This window comes from Capra hircus, chromosome 25 (assembly GCF_001704415.2).
Source record: "Capra hircus breed San Clemente chromosome 25, ASM170441v1, whole genome shotgun sequence".
NCBI lineage: Eukaryota > Metazoa > Chordata > Mammalia > Artiodactyla > Bovidae > Capra > Capra hircus.
In genome coordinates, this window is record NC_030832.1 from 33,530,899 (window position 1) to 33,552,540 (window position 21,642).

The 21,642-nt window shown below is 55.8% G+C and overlaps 1 protein-coding gene across 1 annotated transcript; it reads right to left on the reverse strand.

Moving 5' to 3' along the window:
- Window positions 3,402–5,754, reverse strand: FZD9 (frizzled class receptor 9). The gene has a single exon (XM_005709386.3). It carries the CDS (start codon window positions 5,517–5,519, stop codon window positions 3,750–3,752), a length of 1,770 nt encoding a protein of 589 aa, XP_005709443.3. The 5' UTR covers window positions 5,520–5,754; the 3' UTR covers window positions 3,402–3,749.

Consider the following 21,642-nt stretch of genomic DNA (forward strand, 5'->3'; position numbering starts at 1 on the left):
GTGACAACTCTGGTGAATTTTTCTTTGTGCTCTTGGAGGTCTTAGTGGACAGCAGTATGTCCCGAGCGCGCTTTCCCGTGGACTCTTGGAGGCCATTCTTCAGGAGAGGGCCTCTGGCTTACGGCCTTTTTAACCGCAGGTCAGATCCATCTACTGGATTTCTTTGCTTCCAGGACGGCATTCTGGTGCCCTGGGTAATCGAAGCCACGGCCTTCAAGCCTCTCCTGGCTTCGTCTCCGTCTCAAACCCACACCCCACCCCACCCCACCCGATTCTATTGGAAACTTCTAGGAATTAGAAGAAACTGATTTTTTAAGGCTTCACTGTGGGACTTTGTGGTCCTTCAGGACTTAATTTTGGGGAAGCTTTGGATATTTTACAGTAGTTTTCAAGGTAAACTTGAACCATGCACAGCGGAACTACGACAAATTCCCACCTACTCCGCTTCAGCAGTTCTGTGGGGCCAGTCTTGTTTTACTCATGCCTTCTTTTATATTTTACGCTGGGAGTCTGTCTTTGGTCAGACTGGCTGATTCGAGTAGGTCACTGCTGGCTGGCAACCTGCCCGAATCCCAGGGTTTTGTAGGGCCACTGCGTGATCCCAGTGACAGCAGCGAGACCACCAGTTCCTGACCAGCTGCACTGGGGATGGCAGAAGGTAAAAACAGGGCAAAATCTGAGGAGAAACCTAAGCGCTGGGTGTGGGTTCTGCCATTGACTGTCTCTGTGGCCTTGGTGAGCGTGGGCAGTGAGCCAGGCCTGAGCACTGGGGGAGTCTCAGTTCCACAGGGAGGAAGTGGTTTGCCTCCAGGTCAGGCTGGATTTGAGCAGCCCTCAGGCTCTGGAGGAGCTGTGCTACCTCTGAGCGGTCCCTGCAGCCCCAGCTCACCTGCATCTGAGAAGTCCTGTTGTTGCTGGGGTGGTTTCTTAGGCCACATGAGGACAGCGCCTCTGGGGCCCCGTCACCTCATCCGGGGTCTGTGTCCTGCTCCTAGTCCACCAGCCCAGCCCAGCCGTCGCTAGCAGGCTGTGACCTTGGGGGAGACGCCTGATTTGGCTTGACTACTGCAAATGGAGACGAGACAACTCTTTTCCTGAAGACGGGTCTGACCATTACTCTGGTGATCAGGGGAGACCTCTCCCTTGTCCTGCCTGCTTGTCTCTCCTTACACCCTGTCCCCGGGGCAGGGGCAGTCAGGTGGCAGCGAGCTGGTGACGGGATTCCAACACAGCTGCTCCGGGCAGCCCTTCCCTAGGGAACCAGGCCCCCACTTCCCTGAGAGCCAGGGTCCTGAGGCAGATGCTCAAACCAGGCAGGAGGTCACTCCATTGCTCCCCCTGCCCAGGACACCCAGGCCTTTTCACACCAGGACTGTTTGGAGCATCCTCCCGGGAGACTGAGCAGGGAGAGAGGGCAGGTGTTGACCCCCAGGACCATTCAGTCTGACCTCAGTCAAGATTCCCCCTGCTGACTCCGGGAAACTTGGCCTTGTTTCCCTGGAACTTCTGCTGACTGCGATCTGGGCTCACACGTTCCGTTAAGAACAAGCTCAGGCTCAGCTGGTGTGTACACACGCACAGATGTACTGCTCTGAGGGGCCCTGTGTGGGGCTGCTAGGCCCCTGAGGGAAGTGGCAGGGACACGCACTGCACAGGTTGGAGGGTGACGGCTTCTGAGGCATTTCTCTTGGGCTCTAGAGTCTCCTTTTGGGGATGGGGAGAGGGCCCACCATGGGGCAGTTACCTCTGGATGAATTTGCCCTAGGTTGTAACACCCACCATGTCCATCTCACCCCACAGCCTGGTGGAGTCCGTGGTGTGAAGTCACAGCAGCTCTGGAGACCAGTCTCCCTGGCTGTGTGCTCCTGAGCCAGCTGAGGCCTTCAGGCACTGCCCTTGTCTGAAAATGGACAGGGGAGGATGAAATGGAGGGCTTCTGTAAAAGGTCTTGAATCAAATGTTTCCTTCATCTCTGTCCTTCAGGGTCTGGGACTTTTCATTAGTGTCATCCCAAGCTCCCAGGCTGAGAAGCCCTAGCTGCCAAGGCCTGCCCTCCTCTCCCTCCTTCCTGGGTCCTGGCCTCTGTGAATCATCTTAGCCTCAAAGCAGAGCTCCCTTGGGGTCCATCCTGGTTACACTGCCTCCCCTTCCCGTCCCAGTTGTCCTGGAAGTCAGTCTTGTTTCCACTGAGCAGGACACAGCCAAGTGCCCTCCACCCCTCTTGTCCCCTGACTGCCAAGGGATTGGGTGATCCGGCGCCACTCCTGATGCTCACCCTGCCCTCCACCCTTGGCCCATACCCATCATTTGGCTTTCTCCTCCTGTTTCAGAATCCTCCTGTGGCTTCTGCTGCCCCCGCCCGAGTGCAGGCCTGTGAGCCCAGCCCAGTGCAGCCACGGCACCTCTCGCTCCCAGCTTGGGCCCCCTCACCTGCAATAAGCTCATTCTGTTTCTCAGTCATGGGCCCCAGGGCCTCCTGTCAGTGCCGCTGAACCAGGGACAGGAACTAAGGCTCTCCCCTGCCTGGAGTCACAGCGGCCACAGCCCAGCCTAAGACAGTGCCAGGGTTTCCGGGATGGCCACACTTGGAGGTGGCGCAGGTCCCGGCAGCCCCAGGGCCGCCCCGGGACATAGGTCAGCGCAGCACCTTTTCCTCTCCCGGTTCGCGATCGTGGGAGCTGCTTGTGGAGGGAGCCATGCGCACACACCTGCCCCGTTTGTCACTGCTGTGCTCAGCCTCTGCAGTCTCTCCACAGCCCTTTAGAAGCTGGGGACCCAATCCCCACCCTCCTCGAGGGCTGTCTGTGCCCGTGTCTGCTCCCAAGATGCCCGTGTAACACTCCAGCCCCATCTCCACCCAGATGGATGGGGGTTGGGGGGGGTGCCCTGACTGGGACCCCAAGGAGTGAGCGACCACATCAACAGCAGTGAGGACTGCCTTGGGCCCCGACCCTCAGGCACAAGGAAGGAACAGGAGAGGCCAGCCAGCCAGTGAGAGCAGACACTGAGCCTCCGAGGGAACCTTCGAGAAAGGCTGATGCCCTCATTTTTTTACGCAAATTGGGGAAAGAAGTGTTACCCACAGCTCCCAAACAGGCCAGACTCACTGGGGCCAGAGTAGGGCGTGTTATCCCAGGGGATTCCCTGACTTCTCCCAGCAGACATCTCACTCTGGGAAGATGGAACCCAGGGCTCAGACAGGCAAGCAGGCCACTGAAAGGAGCCGAGAGAACACACCCACCCGCAGAATCTGGGGCTCCTACAAAACACAGCTGTTTCCCTGGCAGGATGTTCTGATTGATGGAAAGCCAGAAGACCCACTCCCAGCGCCGCTCACAGGGGAAGGCTCCCCCAGGGCCCTCACCGTCCTACCGTCCCCCTTTCCACAGAAGACGCAGCGCTGCCACATGGGGGTTTATTCCAGTCACAGCTTCCAGAGAAACTCAACAATAAATTACATCATTAAATAAACTCTGCTGGACCACACCCCCTTCTGCCCCTCCTCCTCTCCACGTGCTCCCCCAGGTCCCGGTGGGGACTCAGCCAGGCCCACCCCCTTGCACTATGCAACAGGGGAGTAGCTTCAGTGGGTCCCAACGAGTGAGGGTTGAAGGAGGCTCCCAGCCCTGCTCCTCGGCCCCTCGCACTCACTTGCCTGACCTTGACAGCTGGGCAGCTGCTAGTCAGCTGTCTCCTCCGGAGGGAGTGGCGAGGAGGGGGCCACAGCCGCCCCACGCAGGCCTGTGTCCCTAGAGGTGTGTAGGGTTCTCCAGAGAAGGATCTGTCTTAGTCATGTGCAAGACCACAGTGGGGGCCTTATAGTGGCCGTGGCTGCCCCGGCCATAGCCCCCAGGGGCCCGGCAGGCCTTTGCCCGGGCCCGGCCAGCTGCCATCTTGCGGTGGCACAGGCTCTGCCAGGTCTGGAAAGTCTTGGAGCTCCACACCCAGACGCCACTGGTGATGCCCACCACCAGCGACATGAAGATTTTGAGCATAAAGACAGCCACGGTGGGCACCGAGCCCCCTTGCAGCGAGCAGTCCCTCCGGCCGCCAGGCGTGGTGGCCGCCGAGCAGGCCTGTTCCGTGGCCCGCAGGCGCCAGAAGTCCATGTTGAGGCGTTCGTAGACGTAGCACACAATGACACAGGTGGCCGGCACGGTGTAAAGGATGGAGAAGACACCAATCTTGACCATGAGCTTCTCCAGCTTCTCCGTGTTGGTGCCCCCAGTCTTCATGATCTTGCGGATGTGGAAGAGGGCCACAAAGCCAGTCAGGAGGAAGCTCGTGCCCAGCACCAGGTAGCAGGAGAGGGGCACCAGCACGAAACCCGTGAGCGCCGCCGCGTCCATACTGGCCACGTAACAGAGCCCAGTCAGCTCATCCCCCGCCACCTTGCGCAGGGTCAGGATAACGATGGTCTTGAGGGCTGGCAGGCCCCAGGCCGCCATGTGGAAGTAGCTGCCGTGGGCCTCGATGGCCTCGTGGCCCCATTTCTTGCCTGCAGCCAGAAACCAGGTGAGGGTCAGCACCACCCACCAGAGCGAGCTGGCCATGCCGAAGTAGTAGAGCAGCAGGAAGACGAGGGTGCAGCCCGTGTTCTCCAGGCCCTCCTGGATCACGTAGAGCGCACCCGCCTCCTGGTCGCAGGCCACGCTCTGGGCCCCCGCCACGGCCCGGATGAGGAAGGCCAGCGAGTAGACGTTGTAGCACATGGACAGGAAGATGATGGGGCGCTCCGGGTACTGGAAGCGGTGAGGCTCCAGCAGGAAGGTGAGCACGGTGAAGGCGGTGGAGAAGAAGCACAGCGCTGACCACACGGCCATCCAGACGAGCGCGAAGTCCTTGTCGCGCCGCGACCAGAACACCTCGACGCCTGGCCCGCAGCGCGGCGCGCACGAGCGGCTCTTCTCTACGTACTGGAACTTCTCCGGGTTCTCGCAGGTGCCGCCGGCGCCCGGGAGGGCGTCCTCGGGGGGCCGCGCGGGCCGCGGCGCCACGGGCAGCATGCCCAGGCCCTTGTGGGGCTCGGTAGGGCCAGCCGTGGCGTTCTCGGGCGCCTCCATGCAGAGCGCGTGCGGGTCGTTGCGCGTGGGCAGCCGGGCGCAGTCCAGCGAGTCCGGCCAGCCGAAGTTGAACTGCTCCATGATGGGCGCGCAGCGCAGGCGCGCCTGCTCGCACATGGGCCGGCAGGCGGGGATGGGCGTCGAGACCTGGTCGGTGCACATGGGCGCGTAGAGCGAGCACAGGAAGAAGCGCAGGTGGCTGTGACAGCCGTACTGCACTAGCGGCGCGAACTCGGCCAGCTCGGCGGCCGCCTCGCCCTGCGACGTGTGGCCCAGCAGGTTGGGCATGCGGGTCAGGTTGTAGCCGATGCCGCGGCACATGGGGATCTCCACCACCTGGCACGGCGCCGGCCCGCGCCCGCGCTCCGGGTCGAAGCGGCCGATCTCCAGCGCCGCGCCGCCCGCAGCCAGCAGCTGCCACAGCAGCAGCGCCCGGCGGAGCGGCGGCACGGCCATCCCGGGCGGTCCCGGCCGAGGGCGGGGAGGGCGGCCCCGCCTCACTCGGGCCGCGCCGTCCGGCGCCCCCGTGCCCGCCCGCCACGTCGCGGGGTGCGGGCCATAGCGGAGCCGACCGCGTGTATCCCTGCGCGGCCGGGCGCCCTGGGCAGCGCGCGGGGAAGCCGCCGGAGGGAAAGGAGGCACCGAGCCACTGCCGCCGCCGCCGCCGCCTCTACTCGAACGGCCGCGGAGCCGGAGCAGGCGCCGCCTCCCGGGGCCGCGGGTACAAGCCTCGGGGCGGGGCCCCTGGCGGACACGCCCAAGGGCGGGGCCTCCGCGCTCCCGACACGCCCCCTGGCCGGGCTTTAAAGGCGCCGCGCCTCACAGCTGCGCTGCACGGCAGGACCAACCCGGGCGCGGTCTGGCAGGGAGGGGTGTACGAGTAGTGACCTTGTCTGCCCGCTCACAGTCGGTTCTCCCCTTTCTGAAGGGTTGCTGCCCAACTAACTTCTCTCCGGGACAGGACAGTCAGCCGGAGGATTTCCCTGTCCACCCCGTTCCGCGTCACCTACATTTTTCCCCAGGCGGGACCATTTCTAAGGCTTCTACGCCTGGGACGCCTCGACCTTGGACTCTGGGACAATTCGAGCGCAGCCTCTCCGCCTCTTCACTAGTTGCATGTAGCTCTGGGCTCTTCGCTCTAAGCCTGTTTTCGTTTCTGTAGAACAGGCAGATAATCCCGTCAAAATGAATTCACCTGTGGCTTGCGCAGGCTGCTTACCCGTCCCACTGAGCACTTGAACTCATGGTCTGTCTCTTCGCAATCCACTTGCCCCGTTGACGCCTCGGGACCGCCTGAAAACCCAGTCTCCGTCTGCCCCCTCCCCTCCTCTGCACTCCCTTGGTACGGGGTCTCTCCTAAGAACTCCTCTCTGCCCAGGAAGCCTGCAGCTTTCCACCGTCCCCCACCCCCGAGGCCCCTGCTCCCTCCTGCGCCTGCAGAGTAGGGAGCCAGGTACAGTGACACCCATGGAACGTTTCAGTTCAGCTCACACCCTCCTCACCTAAACCTGACAGCTGTCAGGATGCCTCCAGACTATTGCTCAGCCTGCTTCTATGGCGGCACCTGAACAGGGGGAGGAGAGAGGCCTGTTCTTCCCTTTGCACAGATGGAACCATCAAGGCAGTCCTAGGCTCAGCCTGCTGGTAACAGGTGACAGCGAGTGAGTGGGGTCTGAGACTGTGACCCCGAGCTGCCCATGTAACACCCCTCATCCCCACTCAGGTCGGGAAGGTGTTTCTGAGAGGTTGGGATTGTCGGGGGCTTCCTGGGGCCCCAAAGGCCCTCTGTCCTCCCACCTCTGCCCAGCCAGGGTTCCACCACGGTTCCACCACGGTTCCCAGGTAGCTTTGTGGGTGAAACCCAAGTGCCATCCAGGAGGCCACCCAAGGGGCCCTGTTGTGGTCTGGAGTTCCCTTAGAAACTGCCTCCCTCCTCCCCAGCCCACCCCGTCTGCCCTCACCCGCTTGGCCTAGATGTACCTGGAAGACTCAGATTCCACGTGAGCTCTTGGCATTGGTCCAGCCCTAGCAGCTGCTCAGGGATGCTCAGTGGATGAAGGGCTGAGGGAGAGACCTGTACCGCAGGGGGCCTAGGAAACTGGTCGAAGACCTAAAGTGAGCCAGGTGGGCCCCGGGCCAGGTGTTTTACACAGTGAACTTTTAAACTCTCACAACAGCCACGCAAGGAATTCTGAGCCCATTTTACAGATGAGAAATTGAGGTTCAGAAAACTCAAGACATTTGCCTGGGAATGCACAGTTCACAAGGGTCAGGGTTGGCATTCAGGCTCTTCCACTGCATAAGGCTGCCTGTCGCCACCAGCGTGAGGGCACCTGCCCGACTGGCCCTGTTTGGCCCTGCTGGATAGCCTGGCACACGGCAGGGGCGGTGTGCAGCTCGGAGCCAGGGCCGCGGCTGTAATTGGTGCTCACCTCCCCTGGAGCGGCGCTGGAACAGGGAAGAGAGGAGGAGGACCCGAGAGGTTGGGACTCCATGGAGATGCAGCCAGCCCTGTTCTCAGTATGAGACACGTCCTCAGCCCACCTGGGCTGTGACAGCTGAAGTGGCAAGCTCCTGATCGTCCCAAAGAGGCAGCACAGAAATAGGGTAACTTTGAAACAAGGACCTGACTTTGATGCCCTGGTCAAGGAGGTTCCCAAAATGCCAGCAAGAGCTTCCCATGGCCCAGGGTGAAGGCCATGCCCCTGGGGATGGCAGCAAGAGCCCTTCCAGGTATAGCCCCCACCAACCTCTTCCTTTCCTGCCATGCCTAACTCCTTGGAACCCATGCCACGCCATGCCTTCAGTTTCCCTGGCCCAAAGGCCCTTTTCTGCTCTGTTGGGCACACCAGCCTCCTAGGGGCAGACCCCAGCTCTCGAGGACAGGGCTGGAGGCTCTGCTCTGTGGGCCCAGAGTCCTGGCCCACTCACCGTTGCCACTTGTACACTCACATGCTCTTAGCCTTCCGTTCATCCCCCACTCTGCCCCAATGCCAGCAGCTGCTCAAGGACCCTGGGGACATTTTATTTCTCTCTGTGTCCTTGCCCCAAGGAGGCACAGATGCTTGGATGAGAGTGGTGCATGGGCTAAGCCCCCACCTCACAGGGTCTGTAGGAAGGAAGCAGGGGCTTCGGAGCTGCGGGCAGCCGGGTTGAGAGGCGGAGAAGGCTGGAGGCTTCCCCCTACTACGACTGGTCTGGGATCCAGGTTTTTTTGTGTGCCTCTGCCCCCAACCAGAGTGAAGAAGAGGCCGGGGGCCCTTCCTCTAGCAGCCATAGTGGGGAGGACGCCCCAGGAGCCCCCAGGAGCTATGGGATGCCAGGCTTGTCACCATGACAACAGCTGCTCCTGCGAAGCCAGAGGTGGGGGGCTGTGGAAAAGCTCCTCCCCCATGCAGATGCTGCCTTGGAGAGAAGAGGCCTCTTGGGCCGCCTGCCCACCCACTCTGCTTTGTCACCCGATCCCCCTCTTTACAAAGGCGGAACAATACACCAAGCACTCACTGAAAAGGAGACTATGAGGAGGACTGGAGGGGACCAGGAGGAGGGTGATTGCCATCAGTGCCCACCCCCACCCCCGCTCCCTGGGCAGAGGGGCCAGAGTTAGTGAGGTGGGAACAGACCCCCTCCTCACTCCCTTCCTGGGGGCCCTTGGCTATGCGCCAATGAGCTGCCCTGCCCAAGTGGGAGCGGACACCCTCCTGACCTGTGTCCCCCACCCCCTAGTCTTCCCACGCTCCCGGAGGCCCTTGCCGGAAGGGCCCTTGCCCTTCCCTGATCATAGCCAGCACTCACCCCCACTGGGCACACCCTGGCCCTTCCCCGGCTTGACTCTGATATGCCTCCTCCTGCCCTATGGCCCTGGTGCCTGCCGCCACCATAACCATGCCTGTCTCCCCACAAACCTGGGAGTTTCCGGAGGTCAGGGGGCTGGGCCCTGCTCCTGGGTGTCTTGGTGCCTAGCCTAGAGGAGGCGCCTGTAAATGTTTGTTGAATGAAAAGGATGTCATGAGGAGGAGGTGGCCGGAGATTCTTCTGGAAGAGGCTACATGCAAGTGGGGCCTGAAGTTGGGGAAGGATAGGACCTTGGGGGACAGAGCTGTCTGTGTGAGGAAGCAGGAACCAGGAGGAGGGCCATCCCGCACCTCCTCCAGTGCCCGGGACACCCCTAGAGGGGCTGCTGATGGTGATGAGGGGCCCAGCGGGTGCAACGCTGACACGCCTGCTCGCGGGGGGCGGGGTGAGGGACACGGCAGCCCGGGCAGACAGCAGTGGGCGCCAGCACGTGTGTGTGCAGGGCATGTGGGTCTGGGGGCAAGTTAACTGTGCGTGCACGCACTCACCCAGGCCCAGGGCAAGCTCCAGCCCTGGATCTGACTCAGGGTCCCTTTATTGGGAGGTCAAGGGCAGGACTAGACTGTTCCATTCTCACTAAAGAAGCATTTTACAAATTTCCATAACGAATTCCCCTGAACCCTTGCCTTCAGGTAATCAGTATCAGGGGTTGAAGGACCTCTTGCTGAATTTCCAAAAGAAACAAACAGAGGGCTTCCCTGGTAAGTGAGTGGTGAAGAATCCACCTGCCAGTGCAGCAGACACAAGCTTGATGTCTGGTCCAAGGAGATCCCACGTGAGGCGGAGCGACTAAGCCTGTGCACCACGACTATTGAGAGTGTGCTCTAGAGCCAGGGAACAGCAACTGCTGAAGCCATATGCTGCAGCTACTAAGCCCAAACGCCCTAGGGCCCATGCTCCGCAGCAAGAGAAGCCACCGCAGTGAGAAGCCCGTGTACCTCAACTAGAGAATAGCCCCCTCTCTCTGTGACTAGAGAAAAGCCCGCACAGCAACAAAGTACAGCCAAAAACAAATACGTAAAATTATTTTAAAAAGCAACAGACCAACCAAAAAATGGGCAGAAGATCTAAATAGACATTTCTCCAAAGAAGACATACAGATGGCGAACAGGCATCTGGAAAGATGCTCAACATCCTGAATTACAAGAGAAACACAAATCAAAACTGCAAGGAGGTATCCCCTCGTACTGGTCAGAATGGCCATCCATCCAGGACTTCCCTCGTGGTCCACTGGTTAAGAATCTGCCTCCTGATGCAGGGGACACGGGTTGGATCTCTAGTCTGAGAAGATGGCACATGCAGTCCGTGCAACGCAACTACCGTGTCCTCGGCCTGGAGCCTGTGCTCGGCGACAACAGGAGCCGCAAAGACCTGGTGCAGCCAAAAATGAATAAATAAATTTTTAAAAACGACCATCATCAAAAAGTCCATAAATAATAAATGCTAGAGAGACTGTACAGAAAAGGAAATCCTACTGCACTGTTGGGACTGTAAACTGGTGCAGCCACTCTGGAGAACAGTATGGAGGTTCCTTAAAAAACTAACAATAGAATTACCATATGGTCCAGTAATCCCACTTCTGAGCATGTATCTGGAAAAGATGAAAACTCTAATTTGAAAAGATACATGCACCCCAACGTTCATAGTAGCACTACCTATAATATAGCAAGACATGGAGTGAAGTGAAGTGAACTGAAGTCTCTCAGTCGTGTCCAACTCTTTGCGACCCCATGGACTGTAGCCTATCAGGCTCCTCCATCCATGGGATTTTCCAGGCTGGAGTGGATTGCCATTTCCTTCTCCAGGGGATCTTCCCGACCCAGGAATCGAACCCAGGTCTCCCGCATTGCAGGCAGACGCTTTACCATCTGAGCCACCAGGGAAGCCCCAGCAAGACAAATGGAGGCAAATTAAATGTCCATCCACAGAGGAATGGATATATATATATATATATTTTTTATATACACAATGAAATATTATATTTATGATGGAACATTATATACACAATGGAATATTACTCAGTCATAAAAAGGATGAAATATTGCCATTTGCCACAACATGGATGGACCTAGAGATTATCATACTAGGTGAAGTAAGTCAGAGAGAGAAAGACAAATATCTGATATTGCTTATATGTGGAATGGAGGGAAAATGATACAAATGAACTTATTTACAAAACAGAAATAGACTCACAGACATAGAAAACAAACTTATGATTACCAAAGGGAAAAAGGGAGAGGGTGGGATAAATTAGGTCTGGGGATTAACAAAGACATACTACTATGTATAAAATAGATAAACAACAAGGACCTACTATATAGCACAGGGAACTATATTCAATATTTTATAAAAACCTATAATAGAAAAGAATCTGAAAAAGAATATCTATATCTATATAGTTTAGTTCAGTTCAGTCGCTCAGTCGTGTCCAACTCTTTGCGACCCCATGGACTGCAGCACGCCAGGCCTCCCTGTCCATCACCAACTCCCGGACTTTACTCAAACTCATGTCCATTGAGTCAGTGATGCCATCCAACCATATCATTCTCTCTTGTCCCCTTTCCCTGCCTTCAATCTTTCCCAACATCAGGGTCTTTTCAAATGCGTCAGCTCTTCGCATCAGGTGGCCAGAGTATTGGAGTTTCAGCTTCAACACCAGACCTTCCAATGAATATTCAGGACTGATTTCCTTTAGGATGGACTGGTTGGATCTCCTTGCAGTCCAAGGGACTCCCAAGAGTCTTCTCCAACACCACAGTTCAAAAGCATCAATTCTTTGGTGCTCAGCTTTCTTTATGGTCTAACTCTCCCAGCCATACATGACCACTGGAAAAACCATAGCCTTGACTAGATGGACCTTTGTTGGCAAAGTAATGTCTCTGCTTTTTAATATGCTGTCTAGGTTGGTCATAACTTTCCTTCCAAGGAGTAAGCGTCTTTTAATTTCATGGCTGCAATCATCATCTGCAGTGATTTTGGAGCCCCCCAAAATAAAGTCTGACACTGTTTCCACTGTTTCCCCATCAATTTGCCATGAAGTGATGGGACTGGATGCCATGAGCTTCGTTTTCTGAATGTTGAGCTTTAAGCCAAATTTTTCACTCTCCTCTTTCACTTTCATCAACAGGCTCTTTAGTTCTTCTTCACTTTCTGCCATAAGGGTGGTGCCATCTGCATATCTGAGGTTATTGATATTTCTCCCAGCAATCTTGATTCCAGCTTGTGCTTCATCCAGCCCAGCGTTTCTCATGATGTACTCTACATATAAGTTAAATAAGCAGGGTGACAATATACAGTCTTGATGTACTCCTTTTCCTATTTGGAACCAGTCTGTTGTTCCATGTCCAGTTCTAACTGTCGCTTCCTGACCTGTATACAGGTTTCTCAAGAGGCAGGTCAGGAGGTCTGGTATTCCCATCTCTCAGAATTTTCCACAGTTTATTGTGATCCACACAGTCAAAGGCTTTGGCATAGTCAATAAAGCAGAAATGGATGTTTTTCTGGAACTCTCTTGCTTTTTCAATGATCTAGCGGGTGTTGGCAATTTGATCTATGGTTCCTCTGCCTTTTCTAAAACCAGCTTGAACATCTGAAAGTTCATGGTTCATTTATTGTTGAAACCTGGGTTGGAGAATTTTGAGCATTACTTTACTAGCATGTGAGATGAGTGCAATTGTGCAGTAGTTTGAGCCTTCTTCGGCATTGCCTTTCTTTAGGATTGGAATGAAAACTGACTTTTCCCAGTCCTGTGGCCACTGCTGAGTTTTCCAAATTTGCTGGCATATTGAGTGCAGCACTTATACAGCATCATCTTTTAGGATTTGAAATAGCTCAAATGGAATTCCATCACCTCCACTAGCTATTACTATAGCTATATAACTAGCTATAACTATAGATATATAGTTATCTATATAATGGAATCACTATGTTTCACACCTGAAACTAATACAACATTGTAAATCAACTATACTTCAATTAAAAAAAAAGTTCAGGCATCTCTTCTGATAGTTTTTTCTAGACTTTACAAACACAAATATTCAGAGTGCAGTCTTTTTCTGATCTTTTCTTTTATTGAAAATGAATTAATATTGTACATTTTGCATCTTATTTTTCTTACCTAAGAATCTATCATGGAGAAATGGGTGAGACGATGAAAGGCAAGTGTTGTAAAATAATGGTGGAATGTCATGGTGGGCATTCAGGTGCTCACTATGAACTTTGTTTAAATTTTCTGTAAATTTTTACATTTTGGGGAGTAAAATATTTGAAAAATAATTTCTCATGAATGTCTTTCCAGGTCAACACACAAGATCCCCCCTCATCGTTTTTAATAGTTATTCTGATTTCCACAGTGGGGGTTTATTATGAAAATTCAGCCAGTCCCCCATGAATAGATAATTAGGTTGTTGCTGTTATGATCTCGACGTGGGTAGATGTATCTAAAGTCAGGATCTGCAAACTGTGGCCCATAGTCTAAATCTGGCCTGCTGTCTGTTTTTATAAATAAAGTTTTATTGGAATATAGAGAATCCCAGGGATGGGGGAGCCTGGTGGGCTGCCTTCTATGGGGTCGCACAGAGTTGGACACGACTGAAGCGACTTAGCAGCCGCAGCCATGCTCATTGGTTTATGTAGACTCTATAGTTGATTTCCAGTTATACATGCAGAACTGAGGAGTTACGATAAGAGACCAAATGGCCCCAAAGCCCAAAACATTTATTATCTGGCCCTTCACAGAAAACAAACCCCTGACCTGAGTGCCCCTGAGCTCTTATTTGCATAGCATAGAGTCTGAGAACTCGATGGGCCAATGGGTCTTTGAACTATTTTACAATCTTACTGAGGTGCACTTTTCCTGGTGGCTCAGATGGTAAAGAATCTGCCTGCAATCCAGGAGACCCAGGTTCAATCCTGGATCGGGAAGATCCCTGGAGAAGGAAATGGTAACCCACTTCAGTATATTTGCTTGGAGAACTCCATGGACAGGTGGGCTACAGTCCATGGGGTCGTAGAGAGTTGGAAACGACTTAGCGACTAACACTTTTTATTAGCTTGTACGTATTTAACGTGTGTAATTAGCTTGCGTATATTTAAAGTGTACAACTGGATGAGGTGGGTTTTTTTTTTTCCTATTTGATGAGTTTTGATAAAAGGATATCCTTGGGAAATCATCACAATTGATCTGGATAATCAATATCTTCTAGTTAAAATGCAACTCTCCTACTGTGAAGTAGTACATTATTAATAAAACGTTGTGTGTGTGTTAGCCGCTCAGTCATGTCCGGCTCTTTGCCACCCCCTTGACTGTAGCCCACCAGGCTCCTCTATCCATGGGACTCTCCAGGCAAGAATAGTGGAGTGGGTTGCTATTTCCTTCTCCAGGGGATCTTCCTGACCAGGGATTAAACCCAGGTCTCTTGCATTGCAGGTAGATTCTTTACCATCTGAGCTACAGGGACGTCCCTAATAAACTGTTAATAACTGGTATATGTATTAATATATGGCCAGTATAGTATGACATGAGCTTAAGAAAACTACCATCTATTAAGTTTTCATTTACATCTCGATTTAATCCTTTTAACACCTCATGAAGTGGTTACTATCCTAAATGTCAGATGAGGAAACAGGCTTAGAAAGAGTGGAGAAACTCGCTTCAGGCAAGTGATAGCATTGGATTAAAAAAAAAAAAATCACATTCTTCCCCTCTGAGAGTTTTTGTCCCCTCCCTCACCTCTCCAGGTGGCCACGAACTGCTGTCACTACAGATTAGTCTGTATTGAGTTTCTGTAAGTGGAAGGCTAGTGTGACGCTATGGGAATCTGGAACAGGAAATGTTAATTGGGCACCTCCTTTGTGCCCTCACAGCTCAGACTGGGCTGGGCTCTGGGCGCCGGAGGTGAACCTGCCCTCTGTGTGCTCACGGTCAGGTGATGAGTGGTCATCACTCTGGGGTCAGCTGGTGTCTGTGACTGCAGAGAAGCCAGGGCAAGGCTGGCAAGAGACGGGGATGTTCCAGACAGAGGGAACAGCCTTTGCAAAAGCTTCGGAGAGAAAACAGAAGCAGCCTCCTGGGGCCCACAGCTGAGGGGCCGGAAAGCCAGGATTGACCCTCCGGCCACCAGAGGAAGGTTTTAAGGGAGGAAGGGCTTTACACGGCCTGCGCAGCGTGCTGTCAGGAGCAAAGGACACGCATGGGCTCTGCTGGGGGCGGGCTGGGACAGAAGAACAGACAAGCGTGTGGGTCCTGGAGACGAGGCAGGCGTTTGAGGCCAGGGCTCTAGGGGAGCTTCTGGGAAGGAGTGTGGCGTCTGTGAGCCCAGGGGCTCACCCCCACCTCCGGGGAGCCCCGTCCTGCATGCCCCCAGGCCCTGCAGGGGCGCTGTGGCCACCCTGCGGCTGGGACGGCCTGCCACTTCTGAAAGCTGCTTTTGTGCGGCCGCTCGGGCTCCTGTTTCGTTGACCTTGGATCCTGCTTCTTATTTATCCAACTCGAAGAGAAATTCAGCAGCAGCCGAGGGGAAAAAAATAACCTCAGCTGCCGAGCTGGGAGGAAAGAGGCCCAGCCTGGCTTCTACCGGCCCCACCCCTGCACCCTGCACCCCCAACCCCTGCACCCAGCCCAGCCTGGAGCCCTGGATGGAGCCCAGGCTCTCCCAGGAACTGGGGGCCTCACTCTGCTCCCAGAGGTGTGTGTGTGTGGGGGGGTGCCTGGAGGGTCTGGGACCCCCACCCTGTCCGAGGCTGCTGGCTGGGTGGGGGCCCCCGTGGTTCCTCTCAGGGAAGGTCACCTGCCTCCAGGACACCTGGGCCCTGACCATGACCTCAGCTTATCACCCTGCCCTGACACTGCTGGGGGAGGCTCCAGGGGAGCTGTCCCTAGCGTGTTCTGGAACGCTTCCCTTCCCTTCCTCTCCCCAGAAACCTGCTGCCAACGCAGGCACTGGCTCCAGGCCACTCAAGGGGCAAGGGCAGAGCCCAGTGAGACCCGTCGGATGCAGAGGGTGACCTTTAACCCTCCCCAGACCCTGTCATCCCTAAGCAGGGTGGATGTGGGGAGGGAAACGTCCTGCGTGGACGTTGCCCTCAGGGCCCCTCATGCAGCCCAGCTCTCCACGGCACAGTCCGCCTCCTCTTCCTTTCGTTGCACAGTCCCTGTGCTTGGTGAGGGAGGCCCTTTCAACCCCATGACCTTGTTTGCCCCCATTTTACAGAGGAGGAGACTGAGCCCTGGGAGGCTGCCAGGTGGAGCTGGTTTCCTGGCCTCCTGACCCTGGGCCTGTGGCCCGCCTCACTTCTCTCTGAGGTCAGCCCGCCAGATGGGTCCACTGCTCCCTGGCCCAGGTATTGTGTCTGAGACCTCGCTGGTCTCTCCGCTGAGGGTTACAGCAGGAGCTCACGTGGGCAGGGATGGGTCTTTAACCATCTTGGTTTCTCCTGGCCCTTGCCCCAGTCCAGGCTTTCCCTAGGTTTGCAGTGGGGAGAGGCAAGGGGGAGAATTTTTCCAGTGAAGGACAGAAGCCCCCCTCCGCCAGCGCCCTGCCCACAGGTCTCTTTCTGTTGCTGCTATTACCATTTCCGCAGGCGCCCACACAGGGAACACCTGGAGGTGTGCAGGCCAGGGGAGGCGATGACACAGTTTCTGGGTGCGGCGGCCTAGCAGCTGTCGCCTTAGCTCCTCTGCCCAGCCTCTCTGGGCTGCACTTTTCCCGGCAGTTGAGGGAACACTCTGGCTGTGCCCACATCCCAGGACTGCCGGGAGGGTTGGGTAAATTGCCCAGCGCTGCCCCGGGCTCTGCAGGCGAGCCGTGCCGCAGTCACTGCCGGCCCACACCCCGGCATGCTCTCACCCCCTCCCCCGGACACACGCATCCTCCACTCTGCTCTCTAAGACCCGGGATGAACTACCGACTCAGGCTGCCACTTGAAGCCAGGCTGTCGTCGGGCCCGCATTGTGATTTTCACGGTCTTCAGGCACTTGTGCTTTCCCGGGCCCCTTCCTCCAATAAAAGTAAACTTTTAAAGACTGTATTTTATGACCACGCTAGTACAAAGTTGAATATATTATTTATTAAAACACTTTCTGACCTAGAATTGATTTACCTTTTTCTCAATTTTAAGAGCGAGCCTTTTGGTGGGCCCCCAGAAATGCTGCAGGCCCTGCGTGGTGCCCATTGGAGCCCAATGCACAGGCCTCTGAGGTGGACGCTGAATCTCCTGGGTTCATCTCGAATCGTCTTTTCCGTCTAACGTCTACCCCTTGATCTTTTTAGTGGATTCCTGGAAAGTTTCGTCATCTTTATCTTTCTAGCTTGTGTTACTATTTATTTCTCCTTCTCCTTTTTACTTTTAACTATCCTGTTTCTAATTTGCAACAACCCTTTCTTGTTCTCTACTTTTTTCTCTTACATCATCCTGTTCTTGTTTCATTATAAATTTTCTTTAGAGTACATCAAGAAAGAATCTACAGAGCAATGAAATGCAGCGACGGGTGCCAAAACAGCGAGCCTTTCAATCATACTCCTGAGTGAAGGATGCCGAGCCAAATAGAAAGCATGATTTGTTTATACAAAGTTGGGAAATGGGCAAAATTAAACAAGATTGATATTTATGGTTAGGTGTTAAGAAAATGCAAAGAGGCGACCATCATAAGCATTGGGCAGGGTGTGGAGGTGGGGTCGGGGCAGGGGTGGGCAGGTTTGGGAAGGGCAGATGGCAGCTTCAAGGGGCTGGCAGCGTTCTAGTTCTTGAGTGGGGAGGGTCACCCAGGTGTTCATTTGATGACAAGTTTTAATGTGAACACTGACATCTGGCATAATTTTCTGTGTCGTATGTTACTATTTAAGAAGGAAAAAGGCCATGAAATGTACGAGGCAAAGAGGGAAAGTCCCATCTGCAGGGAACGAGCAATTGGCCAGGTGGCGGGGGTCAGGCTCTCTCGCCCCACTCCTCGCACGTTCTACAGCTGAGTGCGTTTGTGGCATTGCTCGCGCCCATCGTGGTGTGCTTACTTGACTGTCCTATGTAAGCACCACCTGAAAAGCCCTAGCGTCGTCTTCCTTGCTGCTGTGTCAGCCCCTAGAGAGTAAAGCACATCTGCCTTGCTGTTGCGAATAAAGAATGTCTGTAGTTCCTACGGCTCCTCACATCTTCTTCCAGCTTCTTCCTAGCTTGCGCCTTGCCTCCCCTGGTTCAGTGAACAGCGAGGCACCATCCTTCTCCCCTTTGCGGAGGTTAATGACGTGGGTCTCATTTCCTTTCCTTCCAGACACTTTTCTGTGCTCTCACATCCCTACTCCTACATGGGTTAGGAGTTTTCCTGTGCTTTCTTTAAAAGATGCAGGTGTCATTCTGTACCTTTTTTTCACTTGATGGGTCTTGCTCCCATTGGAAGCTCAGTGGGCCATCTGCTCTATAGCATTACTATGTCGTCGCGGGTTTCCGTGGTGGTACAGTGATCGAGAACCTGCCGCCAAATGCAGAGGACACAGGTTTCATCCCTGGTTTGGGAAGATCCCACATGCCCCAGAGCAAATAAGCCTGTGGGCCACAACCACTGAGCCTGAGCTCTAGGGCCCAGTGCTGCAACTCCTGAGTCCATGAGCCTAGAGCCTGCGCTGCACAACAGAAGCCACGGCAACGAGAATCCCCGGTGCCGCAACAGAGAGTAGCCGCCGCTTGCCAGAACTAGAGAAAGCCCACGCACAGCAACGAAGACCCAGCACAGCCAAAAAAACACCAACAACATATATATATGGCTTCCGAGGCAGTACAGTGGTAAAGAATCTGCCTGCCAGATTGACGCAAGGAGATGCAAGGAGATGCAAGAGAAGTGGGTTTGATCCCTGGGTCAGGGAGATCCCCTGGAGTAGAAAATGGCAACCCACTCCAGCATTCTTTCCTGGAAAATTCCATGGACAGAGGAGGCTGCTGGGTTACAGTCCATGGGGTTGCAGAGAGTCGGACATGACTAAGCATGCATGCACTTCGATTATATGTATAATCACTTCTATTATATATATATACATAGAATCGCTGGACTGAATTAGTAAGACTACTTATGGCAGGGGGCTGATGTGAGGATTAAATGAGATACTGGAGGCAAAGTGCTTAGAACAGGGCCTGGGGCAGACCAGGCTGGCCTAGAGCCAGTTTCCTTAGCTGCACCCTGTGACTAATTCGAGGGTCAAAGGGGTCAAGGAGGAAAAGCAGCTCCTGACGGTGTCTGGCATGGGTAAGGGCGGCACAGCATCAGCTGTGAGGCCAGGAAGTAAACGGGCAGGGGCCACTCGACTGCACTGCTGTAAATGTGCAGTTTGCTGTCTACGAGGAGGGCAGGCTCCCTGTCTCTGTTCTTATTTTGATGGTTGTCTGGGCTCCCCTTCCCCATTTTCTCTTCTAGATGAACTCTGTCATTCAGTCCCAGAAAAAAATCCTACTGGATTTAGAGATTGACTTACTGAAGTTTACAGATGGCTTTGGGGGGAAGTGATACCTTTACAACGTCGAGCATGCCCACCTGCAGATGAAGACGAGTGGCGTCGGCCGTGAGCGCAGCAGGGCTGGGGGCAGCGAGGCCCTCGGTGGGGTGGGGGGTGGCAATTCAGCTGGAAGGGGTGGTTCCGGAAGGACGTGGAGGCGCTGGCCAAGTGACAGCTGAGCGCATTTCTGGTTCTGAGAGTTTCTGAGAGTTCCCTGGTCTCAGGTCTTCATCCCCGTTCTGAGGTCCCTCGGACTCCCTTCCGGCTGGAAGGACAGGCCCACCCAGAGGCCCTCTCCCCCAGTGCCAGGTGGGAGAGATACATCTCGCTTCTGACCCCCTCACTTCTCCCTTCCTCCCACCAACCTGGTCACTGGTGGTCACAGGCCTGAGGGGGCAGGTGAGGCTGAGCTCAAAGGGCCTGTGAACCTCTCTATCCAGGAAGGAGCAGGAAGTCTCTGAAGACTTTTAGAGGCGGGAGTGACGTAATCAGATCTGCGTTTCTCACCAGCATGCTGGGATGGGGCGTGGGGGCGGCATGGGGGGTAGTGCTTAGAGGAGGCTGTCTCCGCAAATTAGGGCGACAGGAGGAGAGCTGAAGGGAGCCACGTATTGAACGAATGAATGAATGGAAGATCGGCCTGCAGGGACACCAACTTGCTGATGGGGAAGAGCCCAGGGACAGGGAGGGGTCAGCTCCGCCCCCTCACCCCCGCCTTCCCCCATGACATCAAGCCACCTGCCAGCCTGGGTCTCATCAGCCCCAGCCAGGCTCTGACCACAGGACTCTCCAGCCTCTGGCACCCGCCTGGCAGGGAGACCTGAGTTTGGGCCAGCTGCCTGGCAGGAGCTGGGCAGGGGAGGGGGAGGCCAAGGGCAGGCCGTCCCCCCACCAAGGAGTGACGTCTGCCCATGAGAAGCTGGGGGCACCAGGGCCAGGCAGCTCCTGGGTCTCTTCCCTCCGCCCGGGGCTGGCAGGTCGGGGGCTGGTGGGCTCTAGGCGGTGCTGAGGGGCCATCCACCCAGCAGCATCCCCGCCTCATCCTCTCACTGGCGGGGTGGGGACCCAGCGGCCCCTGTCCCACCCCTGCACAGAAGCCCTTTCATGGGCGGGCTGGCTCTGAACGCTGGCAGCCCCTCGGCCCCACGCCTCCTTCCTGCCGGGCCCCCATGCTGGTCCCCCTCTCCGGGCTCCTCGCAGGCCCAGGGTGGGGAGCGGCCGGGCATGGAGCACAATGTGGCTCCTTGTTCCCCAGCCCGGCCCAGCCTCCTGGAATTGGCCCGTTTCCTGCCTGGGCCGCGAGGCTCTTTCCAAGGTAAATAAACAAATACGGAGAAGTTGAGGCCTGGGGTGGAAAGCGGGGTGTTGGGGGTTTTGCCCCCCTCACCCCAACCCCACAGCCACAGTTGGTCTGTGGCCACAGGCCTGGGATGGGGAGGCCTGGTCTGAACCCCCTGAGCATTGCTGACCCCTGGGGGAGCAGGACTCAGGAGAGGGTTTGGGCCACTTTGTGTCCCCAAGTCGCCACCCTCAGCCAGGGACTGCCCCAGAGAGGAAGCCCAGGAGCCAGGGACCCCCGGCAGGGATTCCCGGGCAGGGGAGACGGCAGCTGACGGCAGAAAGGGCTTGGGGGGGGGGGGGCGGCAGTTCCCTGGGCTCCCGTCCCAGCTGCGCCATCTCGGAGGGCTGTGACCAGGGGGAAGGAAGTGTACTGCCAGCTGCAGCCAGGGCTGGGGGTGAGAGGGGCTCCTGCCTGGAGGGGCCTCAGCCCCAGGGGCAAGGGGACGGGCACACGTGTCAAACGAGAGAGAGGAGGCTCTCTGAGGTATTCTGGGGGAGGATGATGATGCGAGCGCAATTACTCTGCAGGGTGGCGTGAAGGTGCCGCGAGGGGGCTGGAGGCTGGGGTGCGGTGGGCGGGCATCGCATATATTAGAACAAAGCCCGCCTCTCTGAGAACTGCACTTTGCACACATCTCTTCTCTGTCAGAGGGTGACCTGGATGCAGGAAGGGACGGGCGATGAAGGGTCCAGCCTCCTGCTTGCCCAGGGCTGGTGCTGGCGCCTGCCCGTGTCTGAGAGCTGTCTGTCCCCGAGGATGATCCTCTGGCTGTTACCCCAGGGCTCCTCCTGCAGGACCCAGGGAGGGACCCGGAGAACTCTGCATCCAGGGCGTCCCTGGCCTGACCAGGCTGGCCACCCGTTTCTGCTCCAACATGGCCGAGTTCCCATGGGGGCCCCTTTCC

Excerpts from the sequence above, each read along its gene's own strand:
- FZD9 (XM_005709386.3), bottom strand. The coding sequence starts at position 5,519 with ATGGCCGTGCCGCCGCTCCGCCGGGCGCTGCTGCTGTGGCAGCTGCTG.